Below are 19,382 nucleotides of genomic sequence, written 5' to 3'. Positions count from 1 at the left end.
CAGCCTAGTTTCAGGGGTCAGGTGGAGCTGACAGCTTGTTGTTAGCAAGGTTAGATAGCTTCTCCAGCCAAACACTTCTGCGTGACCTGCAGTATTGTAATTGTGGCTTTAAAACTCAGCCTGTCTTAGTGAATGAGATTGGTTTTGTTGCAGAAATGTCTCTGCCCATAATCTAGATTTGTCTGTGGGTGCTTCAGCTGATTTGTACTTTTAAAATAACTTTTTTTTTTTTTTTTTGTCTTGAACAATTATGCCTGATCTTGTCTCTCAGCATGTAACTTCTATGCAGTCCGAAACCATTTTAAAAATTCAAACATATGTCAAATAGATCATCTTCTCTCTTTCTTTATGCCTATTTTGAGCCAGTCTTTCTCATTACTCTTTTAAGAGTTTAATTTTTTAAAGAGTCAAAAGTGGAAACAAAAGACCTCTTTTTGCTAGTTGAGAACTGCGGAAAAAGCCGTAAGTCATGGGTGTCCAATCTTTTAGCTTGCCTAGGCCACACTGAGTGAAAAGGAATAGTTTTAGGTCACATATATTTAGGTCATTCCAAAAGTAATGCCTCCCATTTATGTTCACGGAATCTGTGACAGATATTAAGAGCACAGTAATTCTGTTTGATAGAGCATATTGTCAGCTACAGAGCATAGCCTTTTTTAAAAAAAAATAAAAATTCACCACTGTTAGCTGTGCATTTTCACCAGCACTGAAGAAAAGCCTGCATGCTGCGGTGACCCACAGTCGCTGTCACTAGTGCTGGAGTGCACCACCGCCTTACTTTCAGGAAGCATTGATGAATGTCTGTGGGTGTCATTTTTTCTGCATGGAGGAATTCAGTGGCACACCTTTGCTTCATCTGCTCTTCCATGTCAGACACCATTCTGTCAGACCGCCCCTCTGCTGCCATCTGTCCCACGGCAACAAAATGTGGTGGGATATTGGTGGGATGGTTCAGCCCCTACTGTCGTATGACCAACATCCACCTCTGACATCGTGGGCCAACACAGTAAAACAGGAGGCACTACTTTTGGATCAACCATCATAAAACATATCAAATAGTTAATGTATGTAAGTAACACAACTTACTCAAACTTTTAATATTTTTATTAAAACGTTTAAAAATGAGCAGCAATAACATAGAGCTGGTGGGATATTTGACCTTGTTATTGTGGAACTAATGCATCAATTCTGGTTCAATAAAAGTGATTTCAATTCTTAGTGAGTTCTTGAGAGATTTTTGATGTAAGTTTGCTGTTCCTGTGCTTCATCCTTGGAATAATTGTTCACAAAAGTGTGTACCACCAAAAGAGATGACGTGAATGGGGTGTGACTGTGAAGCGAGAGATATTTCTTCCTGGTAAGAAAGATCTTATAAAAGCCTAAAGAGACAAAAAAGGTAAAGAGACATGATCAGAATTTTGAGTTGAATATCTGATTGCAACTCTACACATTCTGCTTGAAAATTTGCAGATAATCACAAAATTGCAGAATCATCAACGTTGGAGAAGATCTCTAAGATTACTTATTTCAACTATCCACCTACCACCAGTATTTCAGCTCCCCAAACCACATCCCTTAGTATTACATCTAAGCGTTCCTTTGAACACCTCACCACCTTTGAACAACAGTGACTCAACCACTTCCCTGGGCAGCCCATTCCAGTGCCTGACCACTCTTTCGGAGAAGAAATTTTTCCTAATATACAATCTGAACCTCCCCTGGTGCAACTTGAGGCCGTTCCCATTTAGTTCTGGTGTTAGTTATGTGGGAGAAGAAGCTGACCCCACCTTGCCACAACCTCCTTTCAGGGAGCTGTAGAGAGCACTGAATTTTCTCCTGAGCCTGCTCTTCTCCAGACTAAACAATACCAGTTACCTCAGCCACTCCTCACAGGACTTGTGCTCCAGACCCCTCACCAGTTGCTTTAACATAGAATCATAGAATGGTTTGTGTTGGAAGGGACCTCAAGGATGCCCTTCTCTGGGAATGCTCCAAGGCCTCAAAGTCTGTCTTGTAGTGAGGGACCAACAACTGAACACTGCACTGAAGGTGCAGCCTCACTAGAGCTTTATACAGGAAGACAACCATCTTCCTGCTCCCACTGTCTGCACTATGTCTGATAAAACCAGGATGCCATTGGTCTTCTTGGCCACATGGGCACACTGCTGGTTCATATTCAGCTGAGCATCAACCAAGCACCCCAGGTCTGTTTCTTCTACTCAGTCTTCCTGCCACTCTGCCCCAAGCCTTCAGTGTTGCCTAAGATTGTTGTGACCAAAATGCAGGACCCAGCACTTGGTCTTGTTGAACTTCATCCCATAGACCTCAGCCCAGTTATCTAGCCTGTCTAGATCCCTCTGAAGGATCTTCCTAGCTATAGGCAGATTGACACTTCCTCCCAACTTGGTTTCATCTGCAAACTTACTGAGAGTGCACTCAATCCCCTCATCTGGGTAATTGATAAAGGTATTAAAGAAGATGGGCTTCATTGTGGACCCCTGGAGAGCCCTCTTGTGTCTGGTTGCCAGCTGCATTGAACTCCATTCACTGCCAGTCTCTGGGCCTGGCCCTCCAGCCAGTTCTTTACCCACCAAACAGCGTACCTGTCCAAGCCTACTTAACAAGTTTTTTTAACTCATTTTTTTCTGACAACTGCTCACCAGACAACTCTCAAATGTTTGAGGTTTGCAGAAGGGGACTAGGGAAGCAACATTCCTATTACTGTAAATGAAAATCAGGTCCATGACCACCAAGGAACCTGAACATCCACAAGTCTGTGAGTCCCAATGAGATGCATCCCAGAGTCCTGAGGGAATTAGTCATGGCAGTCAGGTGAAGTCCCTGCTGACTTGAAAAAAGGCAACATTATGCCCATTTTTGAGAAGGGTAAAAAGGGTGATCCTGAGAACTACCATCCTGTCAGTCTCATCTCTGTGCTGGGAAAGAGCATGGAACAGATGGTCCTGGAAGCTATGCTAAGGCACACTGAAGAGTGGGAAGTGATACAGGTGAACCAGCATGGCTTCATCAACAGCAAATTCTGTCTAATCAACCTGGTGGCCTTTGATGTTGTCAGTAAATCCAGTGAACAAGAGAAGAGCCACTGATATGATCTCCAGATTGGAAAGATAGGGATCTGATGAGTGGACTTTTCAGTGGATGAGGAGCTGCCTACAGGATTGAGTTCAGAGTGGTGGTCAGCGGTTCCATGTTTGGATGGACATCAGTGACAAGCGGTGTCCCCCAGGGGAAAAGCATGTGCGCATATTTTTCTGCTGTTGACAGGATTGTGTTTAGCCAATGTATCAAAATGTCTACAGTTGTGCAAATTTGCCGTAACTGCAGTTGGCACTGCACCATTCCCTCTTCATGCTGTGGTTTCAACCAGACAACATTAACAGCACACTAACGTTTGGTTGTTGCTGAGCCATCCTGGGCCATTCAGTGGGTGGAAGTCATGATGCCATGATGACTTGGGACAGGGAGTGAGCTGCATATGGGCAGGGCTGGGCCACGTGCAGGGTGCAGGTTGGATGTGCCTGACATATGTGGAAAGGCAGAAGCGAGGAGGTCTTAGCACTGTGCTGGTAGGCAAATGCCTTGAGCCTAGAGGTGAGAGCTGTGCAGTGCTGCTGAATTTGGTGGATCAAAAGATGGAAATACAAATATTGCACAAGATGAATAAGGGTAGGAAAGTCTGGTTTTCTTGTTTTCTGTTTCCATGTTCAGCATGTGCGACCATTCCACTTATCCATAATGTTGGCATTTATTGCAATGTGAGTTACTGCAATGTTCTGCCAAACTTTTGAAATGTGCCCGTCCTTGCAATATCCCCACTTTGACTTGAATTTATGTTCTACTGTATATTCTTACAACAAATTAGATTTTCGTTTCCTTTTTTTAAATCATTTGTTGTATTTCGCTGCTGTGGTGATGTCTGAGATACCTGATTTGAGGGACTGTCTGTGGCAGTGTAGTGAAGCATTTGCTTGAACTTTTATGACCTAGAGCCTTTCTCTGAAAATGTCTTCATAGTACAAGATGTATCAGAATATAGAAGATCACTGTCTACTTAATTTTTATTTCACTAGGACCTGTGCTGTAAGTATTCTCTTAAATATGAGTACTTTTTCTCCTACAGTTTCAGCAAATATCAATTTCAGTGGGATGTTTTTGCACTAAAGCTAAAGACCTGCCTATTGGCTTTCTAATTTGTTTGAAATCTGTCTGATTTTTCATTTCAGGCACATGTGAACCCTATCAGTGTCACTCCACCCATACAAGCCATAGATCAAGACCGAAACATCCAGCCTCCTTCTGATCGACCGGGCATCCTCTATTCCATCCTAGTTGGTTGGTGTCTGCTACTCTTGCTATCACTCATAATCACTTTATTGTGACCAGAGAACGAATGACTGGGAGTGTGGAAACCTAATAAAAGTTCATTTTGTGGTTAGTGGGATGTTTGAAATCATTGCTCTACTTGTTTAAATTTAATTGCTATTTAGCAGCTTATTCAAATGGCTACATTACTTATTATTATTTATTCAGATTAGATTCATAATTGTCTGGTTTAGCTGACAGGGCAACACAGCAAGCAAAAGGAGAAAGACTTGTTTGTGCTCACAGCTATTCTTCCATGCATATTTTTCATTCACAGGTGCAGAGGTGCAGTAAGAGATGCTAGAGAAAGACAATAAGAGCAGGTCTCTCCCAAAAGTCTTCTGACACAGAGCAGCTTAAAGGATCTTACTGCATCCAACATTAGTTTTGCTGCCTGTGTGGTTATAGAAAGATTTCAGAGATAGATACTTCACTGGAGGATGTTTGGCATTCTGCTGTTTATTTTTCTCTTGCTATTTTCTTCTGTTCAGAATTTGTTTCCAGTCCTTTAGCTTGTATGATTTGCTAATAGAGAGGCCTAAGGCAGTGGTTTACAGTTCCACTCCTCCACCTGCCCCATTCTTTGCACAGCAGAGAACAGTAGTATTTTTGGTACCCTGCAATTGGCATGGGAATTGGGAAATGGTTTGGTTTGTATAAAAGTGTTTTTTCCTGTTTGCTGCTTTAAACTGCAGCTACGTGGATTTCTTGCTATGGAAGTATATGTTTTAATGAGGATATTGCATAGTTTTTCCTTGTCAATAAAAAAAAAAAAACAACAACAAAACAGTTTTTATGTACTAGAATTCTGTTGTGAAAGAGAGAAAAAGTAAGTTTGATGATTTGATGTGTCTGACATTTTCAGATCTTTAGAGAGAACAAAAGCATGGCTGCCATACCAAGATAGAGCTGGCCAGTGCCTAGGGTCATAGGAAGTTGTTAATGTTTAAGTCCACCATGACTATGAATAGCAACATTTCTAGGTAGTTTTGATATGTTGGTCTTTTTTCCTCCAAAATGAGCAGCTGCCTATGGATCCCCCGTGTTTTCCTTCTCAGCACTGATCCCAAGGTTCCTGTTGCTTCAAGCTGGCAATAGTCCCTGGCTCCTAGACTCTGGGGATGATCCACAGTGGAAAGATTCCCACTCACACCACCTCCTTTTCTTACTGGCTCCCGAAGTCCTAAATCCTGTAGCCCTGCACAGGATTTTCAGGTTGTAGGAGATCCCTGGGTAATTCGGTTGCACATCTCAGCGCTAGGTCATGCGGCCGCTTGGGACCATTTTTTCCAAACTTCCAGCTGCACTGCAGTGAACATGCAGGTCCCAAAGTCTGTGCGTTAGTGCAGGAGCATGATCATCCTGCTGTCAACAAGCTGATCTTGAGGCTTTTTCAGTGCTCTACTCCCAGCACAAAGAGGCAAGAGAGATAGCCTTAACACAGCAGACTTCAGGTTTTGTGTGGATACCCATTAAAGCAACTCATTTCCTTCAGGCTGTAACTGGATTCAAGTCTAGAAGTCCAAGGACCACTTCAACTATTCCTTTTTCAGCAAATTTATTCTGTGAGGAAATTTGTAAATATTTGCAGAGTAAATGCATAAGGCACTTTCATACTTGAATTTTTTCTTAGTTTATTTGTAAGTTTAACTTTTGACAGTTATGCTCAAGGGCAGCATTTAGTCCATTTGTTTAAAGTTCTAAAAGTAACTTGCAAAGTTCTTCAGCATTTAATTTTAAAAATTGTTTCACTAAACTGTGATGTTTTTAATGTTTGAATAATTGTTTTGACGTGAGAGAAACAGTGCAGAAGGATGAATTATAGAAGTTTCTTTTTTTATTATTTTGCTTATTCATTTGAAGTGCTATCACTTACTTTATTTTCCCCTTTTTGAGACATGGTCTTCAGAAGTATTTCTTTTTAGATTTCAAGTCCATCTTCATCTTTGTAAGTATGTAGTGCTATTTATATAGTAGACCTTGCTGCAGAAAATTTTAAGTAGTTTCTCAAGAAATGGGCCTTGCACATATTTCTTGTTATATGGATTTTCCCTTGCTTTAGATCTAAATGTAGTTCTTCTTTAATATATATATATATATATTTAAACATCTAGAGGTCTGAGCTGTGCACACAGAAGGAGAAAATAAGCTACTTACTGAATATGAGATTAATTTGGAATTCTGTTTGATTCTTCTATGTTCTAATTTGGTGGTTCTTTTCCTCTACTTTCTTTCTCCTCCTGTACTTCAGTACAAGTCAAGTCTCAGTGTTTTCTTTAGGCACTACATGTAATATTTGAAGTCTGTGCATCTTGCTCAGTATCTTAAGGATATGCTGTCAGGAAGCCTTTCTATTAACAAAACCCTGCATCCCTGCAGTGAGAGCTCACTTCCACATGATGTGGCCTTCTAGCTTTGTCTTTAAGTGCTGATAAAAATCTCTGTCTGTCATGCTTTCAAGATAACTGGCCTTTCAAGCGTTCAGGTACATGCTTCAGTGTTGCTTGCAACAAATGCAGAGGTTGCAAGTGAACCTCTCCAGTTTGGAGAACAGCAGGTTCCCCAGCAATCCACTGAAAAGGAATTAAGAGACTTTCTCAATGAGATAAATGCTGTGGAAGTCTTGTTACATTGATGTGAGCATAACACCACTGAAGACAACAGCAGCTTGAGGGTAAAGCACTTAGGAAATGAAGAAACAGCCCAATGCCATTATTTTCTGCTTGCTTTTTCATTCTAACCTGAGTGCAGTCCTCTCAGAGGATGTATCATGATGTCTGAATGTACTTGTTCAGGTAGTTAGGAGCTGATACTGATGAAACGATAGAAAAACAGGTCTTCATTATTCTTAAAGGATCACTCTAAGATAGAGAACTAGTTCCAACCAAGTGCTACTGGGATTTTGTCTTCTGTTTAAAGTATTGCCTGATAGACATGATGAAAGAAGTATTTCAGATAAGAGAACTGAACTGGAACCGTAATGCAGTAGTTCACCTCTTAAGCTTGATCTCTTGGAAACCTAATGTTTGCATTTTTGTTTTTCATGCATAATTTTTGACACTCATTGACTGAATTTTAATTTACTAGTCAGTGCAGCCAACCACCTCTTTTGCCTGGCGTACAAGTTGCTTCCCTTTGATTGTATTGTGAAGTAAAAGCATGGTAGGACTTAGCCCATCCTCTTATTTACACTCATCTGCAATTTAGCCTCATTTTTTCATTAGTGTGAACTGAATCACAACCCTGAGCTACTCTTATTTTGTACAACTTAGCCCTGTTTGAAAGCCTACCCAAATTTTTTAAGTTTTTCTTTTCTCTGATCTGTTCCTTGAGAAATACCAACTTTTCTTGAAATAATAAGTTCCTACTTTTCATTGTGGAAATGTCTCTGTGATTTCTTCCACCAGCTTCAGATTATTAACTGTTCTAGTTTCTGTTTTCAAATATCAAGAGCTGAAAAATACAGCAGTATTTCCAGTGATTTCTCTCTGCATTTGCCTGTCAGGCAGCAAACTGCACAGTGAAAACTTCATCCAATTCCAAGAACATCAGACCTACAAGGACTCTTCACATGGTGGCCATTCCCCTGTCCTGCATGATCATTTACTTATATCTGTAGTAGGCAGTTCCTCCTTTCTGGAAACAGATCAAGCAACAACATGGGCTAAGGTTTGCTCTGCTCTGTCAGGGTGCAGATATTCTTGTGTGTTTTCTTGGAAAACTTCCTTTCAAACCTTAAGGCTTTCTGTTCTTTGGAGTCTTCCTGTGCTAGGCAGCAATTGAGCAGGCATCATTGGTTAGGATTTAGATATTCCAGCTGTATTATGCTTGAATCTGTTATTTTCTGATCATCCTCCTTGCTCTCTTTTTCTCCTTTAAGTGTTGTGGGTTTTTTTCTCCTAGATTATTTCCTGTTATCCTTTTACAATATTAGCTTCACTTTCTGTACTGTACATCATTTAGTGTTTCTTAAAGTCATCTCCATCCTCCCTTGTTTATTGGTTGTCTTTTTAGGAACCTTACTTTCTTCTTTCTTAGTGGCTTTTTGGATTTACTCCTTCATTCTTCAATTTTCAGCATCAGTATCAACCCATATGAAATGCAGCCTCCTAAGGTTACAGTAATTTGTTATGTGTCCCATGTTCCTAAAAAATCTCTTTTGTTAATTAGGAGTTGAAATTGAAAGGAGTGTAAAAAAGGACCTGGACCTAGAAACCCTGCACTTACATTGGTGGTGTTAAAGAAAAATGATCTGCCCAGAGAGCTTGTGGATGCCTCATCCCTGGAGGTGTTCCAGGCCAGGCTGGACAGCCTGGTCTAGGATTAAATGTGGAGGTGGTGGCCCTATTGTTGTTCCTGCTACTACTCTCCAGTCTGGTATTGATATATATACACAGAATTCACTGAATATCTGTGGGACGTGTGTACCTGTGTATATATACAGTTCTATGAGATATGTGTGTAGGATTCTCTGATGTCTCCCTGTATGTGATTCTATGATAAATATACCCACACACGATAAAGCAAATGGATATCATATCATGATGTGCAAATTAAATTATTGCCCGTGAATCTGGGCAGTAATCTGTCTCCTGGGAAAGCTACAGTCTTTCTAAAAGCAGTTTCTAATCATTCTACTTCAAAAGTGAACAATAACAGCATCATTTATCATTGAAGTGGTCTTTTTCATGTTGAATGTTACAGCCTGGTGCACAGTGCTGGGGGTATGGTGTGACAGTATTTGTCTTGCTCTTGGGGCTGCTTTAAGATACAGTGAGTTTAGGGGACTTACTGAGGCATCTGCACTACACTGTGGCTTTTGGAACCCAAATGAAATGGGACATTGCACATGACTACGGTAGGTGGATGAAGTTTGCCGATAGACAAGCAAGGACAGAACAGACCTTAATCTTTTAGGAAAAATGTGCTATAGGCTTTACTATCAGGTAGTCAAGAGACTGTTGCTGAACCATGTCTGACTTCATCCACCTCTGGCAATTAATACTCCACGGTTGCTAAATTTTGCTGTGTTTTCTTTGAGAAACTTGTGACTGAAATCATCATCTCATCTGTCCTCAAATAGTTGAATGGCTGTCTTCGGCTTAGTGGTAACATCCTTCATGTTTAGCAAGGGTGGGTTTGAGGAGTGTGGCAGATGGAAGATTTGCAGTGCAGGCTCATTTCTCTGTATGTCCTCTTAGCTGACTGCATGTGTACATATCTCCTGGAACCTGAGTAGCAGAACTGTCATTGACTGAGAGTGTAGTTGTGGTCCTGCTGTTATTAACTGCTGGGGCATTCACAGTTGGCAAGAACCTTCACAACTACAGGGAGTAAAGAAATGGCGATATGATTAAAGGCATACTGCTTGTAGGACTGTAAAGCCACATGTACAAATTATGAGGTGTTTTATAAAACAAGATTGGATTTTGTTTCTTTGATGACTAATGAGTAAGATATATTGTTTAACTGTATCTTTCAGATTTGCTCAAATCCCCGTGTTGTTTTTTGGCAGGTACTCCCGAGGATTATCCACAGTATTTCCATATGAACCTCACAACAGCTGAACTCACTCTCCTGAAGCCAATAAACAGGGATTTGCACCAGAAGTTTGACTTGGTTATTAAGGTAATTTTGACTACATTCTTAGTTCCATATGCTTTTGAGAACTGCCTAGTGACAAAAATGGAAGTGAGAAAATGGAAGAGGGTCCTGCTTTTCTTTCTTGGATTTTTTAAAAATTATCGTCAGTGGACACCATCACAGAGGAGAAGGCTGTGAGGCATTTTTGAAAAGAGATTGAGTCATGTTAGAGTTGTTGCATTTAATGTTATGTTGATGCCATACGAGCCAAGTAAGTACCACTTGTATGTTGGTTCTTTCTTAAATCAGTAATCTTGAGAATGCATTCATTTTATATTTCCTGTATTCTCCAGTTCACATCCCATGCTAGAGAATCTCATAGATACAGATAATTGTCTCTGTACTGAACATAGGAGTACCTCCATATGTTGATGGGATGTGAGAAGTTGGGCTCCTCTCTTTTTTGTATATACCACTCTCCTGGTTTTTATAGTCTGATTCAGTGACAGTGCAGCTCTTGACTGACCCAAATGAAAGCAGTGTGAAGAGTGTGTCCTTACAGAACATCTCAGAACAAATCTTTGTCTGGTTACTGCAAGTTTTGGAAGTGTAGAATAATTTCAGTATTAGATGCTTTCTTTGCTAATTTGACAAGAGAAAAAGAATCGGGGTGATGATATTAATATTTAATTGCTAAACTTATTAAATGCAGAATTAGTTTCTGTTAAAGCAAAGATACAAAGTTTTCTGCTGGGAGTCTAAAAATCAGTTCAGTAAAGATGTCTTCTGATTGCAGCAGAGCAGAGTTACGTTTGGTTCTTTCAGAGACAGTCTTGGATTTTCCTTAAAGCTGTTGTCTAAGGACGCAGAAAACTGTGTAGGTTTTGCTGTGTTTGTTGGTAAAGAGGAGCAAATAAGAGAGTGAAGACTGCATTATTGATTTATAAATACTCAAGTAAACCCCTGCTTTTTCATTGTATTTTATGTAGAACGAAGAGTGGACTTTCCTGACTGCAGTGTGGTACATCTGCATCTTGTAGGAATTGTTTCTTTCCTTGTCTCAGAGCATTTATTAAGCACAAAAGAGCAGTTTTTCTGGGAAGATGATAATAAATTCATTAATGTACTTCCTGTATATTCAGAGGAACATGTGATTATAGAGTGGCAGAAGAGAAGCAATAGAGGCATTTTGAATAACTTTTTAATTCTTGATTATTGCATTTGTGCATCCAAGCACAAAGCTTTGCGTATGCCTGGAGTGAAATAATTTCCAGTTTGAACCTTCTGTAATCCATTTTTGCCCTTACTTTCTGCTGCACAGTTCTACTGTCACTGCGATGGATGAGTAAACGCAGGTGTAGAAGACTCAGTAAATACACACGAGTTAGGCTTCTCTTTAAACATAGAATACACTGGTTTTGCACAACTTGCTAAATGTAATTCTAAAATATTCCCTCTGATATCAGGAGATCAGCTGTGGTTTTTGTTGGGGCTTTTTTTGGCTTCCAAAATAAAAAGGAAAAAAAGCAAAAAGAAACAGGCAGTTGAGTCAATACATTGTAGAATACATGAGGCAAGATGGATAAGAAATTGGTGTGCTGATTTTTTTTTTTTTTTTTTAACATTAAAACTGGATGGCTGGTAAATGTTTAATTCTAAAATAGGGAGACAAGTGAGAAAGCTGGATTTCTTAATAAGAACGACTGGTTTTCATCCTTCTAGCTATCTCCAGGTGTTTTATAGTAAGGTAGAAAACTTTCTGGCTATCCCATGGAAATTCCTGTTGCTTCTGTTCCTTGCAGAGCAGTGGGGACTTTTTCTAAATATGCACTCTTTGTCTTTCCCATTTGCATTTCCATATGGCAACTGTAAGGCTGTCATAAGAAACAGGTGGATTTAGTGTTTTGAACCTGAAAGGGCTTTCCAGTGCCACTAATACTGCAACAAAAAGCATACTGTATGTGAGACGTCCTTAACTCCAAATGTGTAAGGCTGTGAATGCAGCCTTGCTTTAAGCATCTGCTGAGATCCTCAATAAAATAACAAACCAATTAAAAGTACATTTCCTCAGCATTGTCATTACAGCTGCTCTTTCTCCTGGAAGACAAAAAATTGTAACAGGAAGATATGTAATAAGTTTATTCCAAAGTAGAGTTAACCTCACTTCTGCTTTTAACTTCGCATTTGCTTTTAGAAGGGGATATATAGCTGCTTGGAAAGAATGATCATCTTTCTGGAAAGAACATGACCTTTGTGCTATAGAGGTGAAACTACATGCATGTTGTCACGAGCTTGGAAAAGTAGGAGTTGGGAGGGTTGACTTATGTTGTTGATTTTTACATGTGTACATCAGGGAGCAAACAGGAAAACTAGCCAAGTTGATGCACTTTGTTCCTTTCCTATTTGAACATCAGTTATTTATCAATCAGACAAAAATCTAACCTGGCAGGATATTAAAATCGACTTGTGAAATGAGTGGGTGGCTGAAGACTAGGTGTGCTTACACAATTCATGAAATACTAATAAAAAGAAATGCTACACACAGAGGCATTTGTCACACCTGTATGAGGTCGTATTTTGATACATACATTCATGGTGAGCGGTCATTTATTCCTGGGGACTTGTATGGCTTTCAGAGCTGGATGAAGATAAGTGGTCAGATTACAAGGACTGCCAGATCAGCATGAGTTTCTGGTGATTCACTGAAAATATCATGACTACTTGCAGAGCAAAAAATAAACTGTGTACCATGGCCTAACTGCATCAGTGAACAAGGGAGTAGCCACTGATGTCATCTCTCTGAACTTCAGCAAGACCTTTGACACAGTGCCCCCACAACATCCTTCTGTTTGCATTGAAAAGATTTGGATTTGATGGGTGTCTTGTTTGCCGGACAAGGAGCTGGTTGCAAGATCATACCCAGAGAATTATAGTCCATTTTTTATAAAGGGAAGTGGGGAGTAAGTTCCAAGCCTCAATTAACATTTGTAGCTTAACTTTTTAACAAAGCTTTTTCTGGGTTGTGAAGATTTTATTGTTCTTAGGGAACAGGCTCTTATGAAAAGGAATGGCTTTATGTCAGTCGCATGGGGGTTTTTTGTGCCTTCTCAACATAGTCAGTAGCAGAAGTACTCTTCTACACTGTGTGGCAGCTGTGCAGATTGTCTTCAAGAATATCCCTACCGAATGTTTTCCAAATCTTGCATACCTGCCTCAAAAATCCATTTTCCCCAGATGGCATTTCAGTCAGACTGTCATTAACCCCATTGCAGATAATGCCATAGAAACAATTCTGTAGTGAGATTGTGTTTGCTTGTTGTTTCAGCAGTAGCAGAAGGTCAGTGCAAGATGTCAGAGCTGAACAGACTTAGAAATTCCAACATTACAAGGAAATTGGCTTGGGGTCCTATTCTGCAAGCGGTGATGTTGAACTTTGCAAGTTATATTTCTTCTGTGTGCTTGCCAGGCTTGAATCTCTGAGTGGAGTGTGATTTCCAAGTTTTAGAAGGCTTTCTTTTCTGCCTGCCTGGTTGGCAGTGGCATTTGTATGGGCTGTAACTGGGGACAGGAAGTTTGTATAAGGAAGTTGTACTTGCTTGGGGTATGCGTGTAGAGATGAGCCCCACTATCAGCCAGACCAAATTCCATCTTAATTGTGTGTGGAGGCTGTAGCAGGTCAATGCATTGTATGAGAAGGGCTGGGTGTTTGCCAGTGATCTCAAGTGGACATGGGCACTCTGAAGGCAGGGTGTGCATGTATGCCGTGTTTTGTTTGATGTACTCATTAAACAAAGACTTGTTTTCAGAGTGGAGTTGAAAGCAGAGAGAGATGCTTAGAGGATGCTTCTCACTCTAGGAGGTGCAGAGGGCAAGGCAGTGAGCAGTTTCAAAGGATAAGTCGCCGAGGACAACTCTGGGCTTAGAACCCTTCTTAAGAACATTGGGAATGATCTCTAAGGGTAAATAACAATGTTTATTGTGAATTTCAGCTACTACACAACATCAGAAATGTAAAGATTGGCAGGCATCTCTGGAGACTGACCATTTCAGCTCCCCTGCGATGTGAATGAGGCTCAATACTTGCCAGGCTGGAGATGCTCCAACCTCAGGGCAACCTGGCCCAATATTTGGGTCTCTTCTTGTGCTTAAGTGCAGGAATCTGTGTGTTAGTTTTTGCACAGAAGTGACCTCCAGATGCCTCACCAATGCTAAGCAGCATGCAGCCTGCTGGCAGCACTTCTCTTAATGCAGCATGGCTTTTCTGAGGGCGTGTTGTTCAGTTCATCCAGGGGGTCCCCCCTCTGTAAAGCTGTTTTCCAGCTGGCTGTCTCCTAACAAGTACTTGAGGTGTTCCTCCCCATGTGCAGAACTTGGCATTTCCCTTTTTTTTTTTTTATATGATGACATTCCCATCTGTTCCTTTCTTCAGCCTGCCAAGATACTTCTGTGGACTTTGTGTGAGAAGAACTAAACAGATGATAAAATGAGTGATAAAATTCTGCATAGCTAAAAATAGGGTGAAACAAGTCAGAAATGATCGTTATGCACAAAGTGATAGAATCTCCCCTGGCTTGGGAATGAGATATTGGCTCTGTAACTGATAACTGAAAGTGAAGGTTGGCTCGGTGATCTGTGGCTGTCAAGAAAAAGCAAATTGGCTATTAGAAATTATTAGGAAAAAAGGAGAACAGAACAAGGGAGAATCACTGCAGTTATCTATAGGCCAAGGATGTGTGGACTGTCTTGACTGCAGTGTGCAGCTCTGGTCTCTGTCACTGAAAGGATAGGCCAGAATTAAAGGAGTTTCAAATTGGAGGGAAGGAACACGGTAGAAGGGCATGAAATATAATGTAATTCTGAGAGTGAGCAGGATTCAGCAGCTCATTTCTGCGATGCAAGAGGGAAAAGTTGTCAAATGACACAAGCAGGTTGCAAGTTGAAAACAGAAGGAGGTTGTTCATCTGATGCAGTTTGTCTGCATAGTGCTTTGACAGGCAGGGCTGAAGGTTGGCATGGGCTTAAAGGGAGCCCAGGCAGGTTTGTGGAAGAACAGCCCTCAGAGAAACTCAGAGAACTTCCCGTTTAGAAACAGGAGCTGCTTACGTTTCTCTCTTGGCTTCTTTGGCTGCTGCTTGCAGCTGTGATGTTGCACTGCATGGTTTATTGATTTGATCGAGTTTTGTTGTTCTTCTAATGTTTTTTTATTAAGAATTTGAAAAAACATCAGAAGAAAACACGGTGGTAGCAGGCAGAGAGACAGCAATCCCTTGAGCCTCACTAAAAAGTCCTGAACGGACATTTATTTATTTATTTATTGCTTAAACATCTGATTGCAGTGTTTGGTAGTTTTTCTAATATCAGCCTCCAATTCTTCTCGTCCTATATATAAGAGGTTGTATTCTTATACTTTGTTCTCCTGCATCATACAATGGTGGCAAATAGGAATTTTGCCAGAAAGAATAAAGCCTCCCATGTACGGTTTAATCAGTGTGATTGTAGCTTAATCATACACGATTATGAAGATTCAGCAGTCCGAACTACATGTGAGGGCTGCAACAGATGACAGCTTTAAAAACCAGAAACAAAAAAACCTTCATAGTCTCTGTTATTGAAGAGGTCACTAGAAAGTAACCTGTATGTTAAAATGTTTGTCTTCGTAAATAGTGACTTTGGCTGTTTTCTCTCAAGTTCCTCTTCAGTGCAAAGCAGAATATAAAATATAGCCCACGTGACCAGTAGGATCTTCCAAAAATGTGTTGCCCTTGTTCTGGAACTGCTTTGCTTTTGTCTCTCTCTTTGGAATGCAGCTGAAGATATTCTCTTCTGCCATTCTCACACAACATTAGAGATGTATCAGCTATAATGGGAAACAGGGTGATTGCTCTGCCTCAAAATAGATCCCGAGCTGAACAAATGAGAATGTTTTTGTGCTCTCAGCGACAGATTAGAAAAAGAATGGAAGAAATGGTTTTTCATTAAAGAGTTGGTCAGTGCACTTCCTGACAACGATGAAATCTACAGAGTCATTAGTTTGGCTGAACTGCTGTGCATCTCCTGTAGGTATTAAGTACAATAACTGTGTTTTAAATTGGCTTTTCAAAAGTTCATCTCTTACATGAACTCAGTATTCAATTACTTCTGCTGACTTATTGCTGTAGCAGAAGTGTACCATGTCCAAGTAATCTGGAAATTTCTGTTCTCTTTGAGGTGGACTTTTTATGTCTTGTATGTAATACAGTGACAAGAGTTGTGGAAATGAAAAGCTGAGTGCAGGGTTAGTTTTTTGTGAATAGCATAGAGGCAGGAAAATGCTTCTTAAGACCTTTCCATGACACTAATATTGTAATTGAGAAACCAGGCTTTCCCCAAAGTTAACACTTGCATACTGAAAATAGCCTTTTAGTAGCAGTTCAGCGTGGTGAGTGTGTTTGCTTGTATTCAGAGCATTTAATTGCAGACAAGACCAGTGACTGTGAGTTAAGATTGACCACAAATTCTACGTTGTTATGCACAGAGCAACAGAAATATTAAAATCCATAAATGGCAAACTCTGTAATGTGTTTCATTAGCAGAAATAGCTGCGCTTTCTCTCTGCTGTAAACAGGTTTTCTTTAATGGTTGCTGTTTCAAATTTCATCCATCTATCACTTATAATTTTGTAGTTGGCATTTTCTGGCATTTTTTTTAAGTTTGGAGAGGAAGAAAGTTTTATTTATGAAAAGATGGTCAGCTAGAAGTATTACTGTTCACTTAAAGCATTGCATTCTGTCATTGAAGCCTGTTACCCTTGACACGTGAAATAAAAATGTGTATTTTGGGATTTTTAAAATGTGCTGTCTAGACACATTATGTGCCAATATCATTTCACTGCCACATGACAAGCTTCACTGACAGTAAAGTCAAATTTCTTCTGTGTTCCAAAGATATTTGGTTCTGCTTGTCCTTAAGCCAATTTTTAATCCATTTCAGTAGCTCGTTCCTTATGCCGTACTTTCTGACCTTGTATGTTAATCCAGTGTGTGATATACAATCCTTACCCTAAATCTAGATAAATTACGTCCCAACGTTCACCTTTATTTCCCAATTCAGTCATGCGCTTTAAACATACAAATTAAAATTAAGCTTTTCAGACCTGACCTTCCTTTTCCTGTGCTGACTGCTCTTTTTCAATTATATTGGTTTAAATGCTTTATAATGTTTCCGTCTTCTTCACAGCTGGAAGTCAAGTTTAAGTTTGAATGTCTGAAGTTCCAGGGCTCTTCCCTTGTTCTTGTGCTAAACAGAGAATGGCCTGCCCACTTTTCTGCAAATTATAGCTTTTCCAGTGGGCTCTCACGTGTTTCCCAGAGGCTTTTCCTTCTTTTGCTGTGCTGTGCAAAATGCTAGGGTATAACCAGTGGCTGCTCAGAGCATTTTGATGAGAAGGAGATGAGAGCAAGGCTTAAGGGCAATTATGGCAGCAGAATTACGTGTTTGTGGTTCTCACTGAGATGCTTGTACCCCACACCAAAAAGCTGACCCAGCTGACAGGGTGTACAGATAGGTGGGGTGCCAGCCAGGCAGTACCCCTCTTGTTGGTCTCCATTAGTGTCTGTGGCAGCCTGTTGATTATACTGGTGTTGTTTAATGGTGAAGTGCAGTGTGGCTCATTTTCAGCGTGCCTTAATGGATGTATCAAATCTAAAACCAGTATTGATATCTAATAGCAATGGAACCTTTTTTTTTTAATCTTTCTGAGAAGCCCAAGTTCAATTTTTAAGATATCCTTTTCAAATATATATATATATATTTTGTGTGTGTGTGTGTGGCAATTTTTGGCATAGAATGCGTGAGGATGCAGGTATTTTTCAAATTTCATGTCAGTGGTAGCCTACAAAGTTGAATGTTGGCATAAACAGGTGTCATTACTGCTGAACCAGAAAAAATAACAGACATAATGTTACTGTATGCAGTTATTTCCATGTAAACCATGAATGTTGCATGTTGTTTTTCTTTTTTTTAAAGATCTGACAGAGGATAAAAATTTGAAGTTATATTTATCCATCGAAGAAGTTTTATATCTGCTTCTGGATATTTCAGGAATACCCAGTAGCAAAAATGAGTCCAAATATATCATTTTAAATTATTTGTGCATCTCGCATGCCATGTTCTGCAGAAAAAAAAAAAAAAAAATGCAATGATTTGATCACAGTTTTGAAGAAGCAATATCCAGAAGCTAACCTGGTCAGTGCAGATGTAATAGGCTTAGGCTGGAGTAGCACAAGGAGTGCTACTCCACTTAAGTGTTTTGTTGCATAACAGTATTGAATCATTCAGGGAATTTAAGAAGATTGTGATAGTAAAAAGCAAATGACTGGGGACTCAACTGCAGGTAGTTGTGAAAAGAAGGAAAGACTGGTTGTTCTTAATTGTAGCAAAGCTTTTCTTTATTCAGAGCATAATAAAATTGTTTTTAGAGAACACATTGGTCCTAAAAGTAGCAGGGCTGGTACCTGATGTCAGGTATTTGGTAACCCCAGCATTAGGGTAGTCAGAGCTCACAGAGTGCGACAGAATTCTCATTTAAAGAATTCTGATCTGGATTGGCATAACGTGAACTTCCTTGAGTGCTGAACGAGTGGGCACAGCCTGAGGCTGAACAGGTATGGCAGCACTTCATTGCCTCCATGCTACTGCTGTCCTTGTAGGTAGGGTTTGAACATCTGATGGAAGGAATGATTGTGGTGTTCCAGTAGATTCAGAGAGTCTGTTGCATTGCTTTCATTTCCTCTTTCAGTGAACTGCTTTGTCCAGTGCTTTGAATAAGTAAAGTTGATGATGTTTCAGTATAAAACATACGCAATAGGTAATAAATATATAATATGTAACAAATGAGTAATTTAATACTTTTTGCATTACTTTGCCCTTCTTTTTTTTCTTTTTTTTTTGTTCACCTATCTAAAGCAGAAGTTGCCTGAGTCTTAATTCTGTGAATCTTGATGGTAGCGTGAAGGTACCTGCTGTTATCTTAAAGATAGGTTTCCTGACTGTGAGAGTCTTAAGTCTTCATTTCAGTATGGATTAGTATCGACAGGGCTTCATAGCACACTTGTTCTTTTTTTCTCTGTTAATGCCTCCTTACGATTGTATATCATCAATCTAAGTCATCTTCATTGCAGAAATGCGAGCCCACTTGTTCATAGAATATCCACCTTTGGTTGGTTTGAAGGGTGAGTCATTTTGTCAGTGAAGCATGTTCTTTTGGGGAATAACATAGCTCTTCTGACATCACAGTGGTCACCTCTACTTGGACCATCTGAAACACATACGAAGAACAGTATGTCACCTCCTGCACCTGATTACTGAAATTTTGATCTACTAGTGAAGTAATCAGCAGAACTTGCAATTTCTTCAATAGGGTTTTCTTTCTTTAGCCA

General features: G+C 40.0%; 1 protein-coding gene across 9 annotated transcripts in view; it reads left to right on the top strand.

Moving 5' to 3' along the window:
* PCDH15 (protocadherin related 15) overlaps positions 1–19,382 on the top strand; it is a 678,253-nt gene that overhangs the window by 480,603 nt on the left and 178,268 nt on the right. For all 9 annotated transcript variants that reach the window (XR_007376985.1, XM_048944599.1, XM_048944600.1 and 6 more), the window contains 2 exons: positions 4,245–4,353; positions 9,899–10,011. Coding sequence is in view for 8 of the 9 variants with exons in the window: in XM_048944599.1 (XP_048800556.1) it covers positions 4,245–4,353; positions 9,899–10,011 (222 nt within the window). In the remaining variant the exon portion in view is untranslated. The remainder of the gene's footprint in view (positions 1–4,244; positions 4,354–9,898; positions 10,012–19,382) is intronic.

The sequence above is a fragment of the Lagopus muta genome, chromosome 5, assembly GCF_023343835.1.
Source record: "Lagopus muta isolate bLagMut1 chromosome 5, bLagMut1 primary, whole genome shotgun sequence".
NCBI classification, from domain to species: domain Eukaryota; kingdom Metazoa; phylum Chordata; class Aves; order Galliformes; family Phasianidae; genus Lagopus; species Lagopus muta.
The sequence above is the reverse complement of the archived record's forward strand: the minus strand, read 5'-3'. Positions and strand labels throughout refer to the sequence as shown.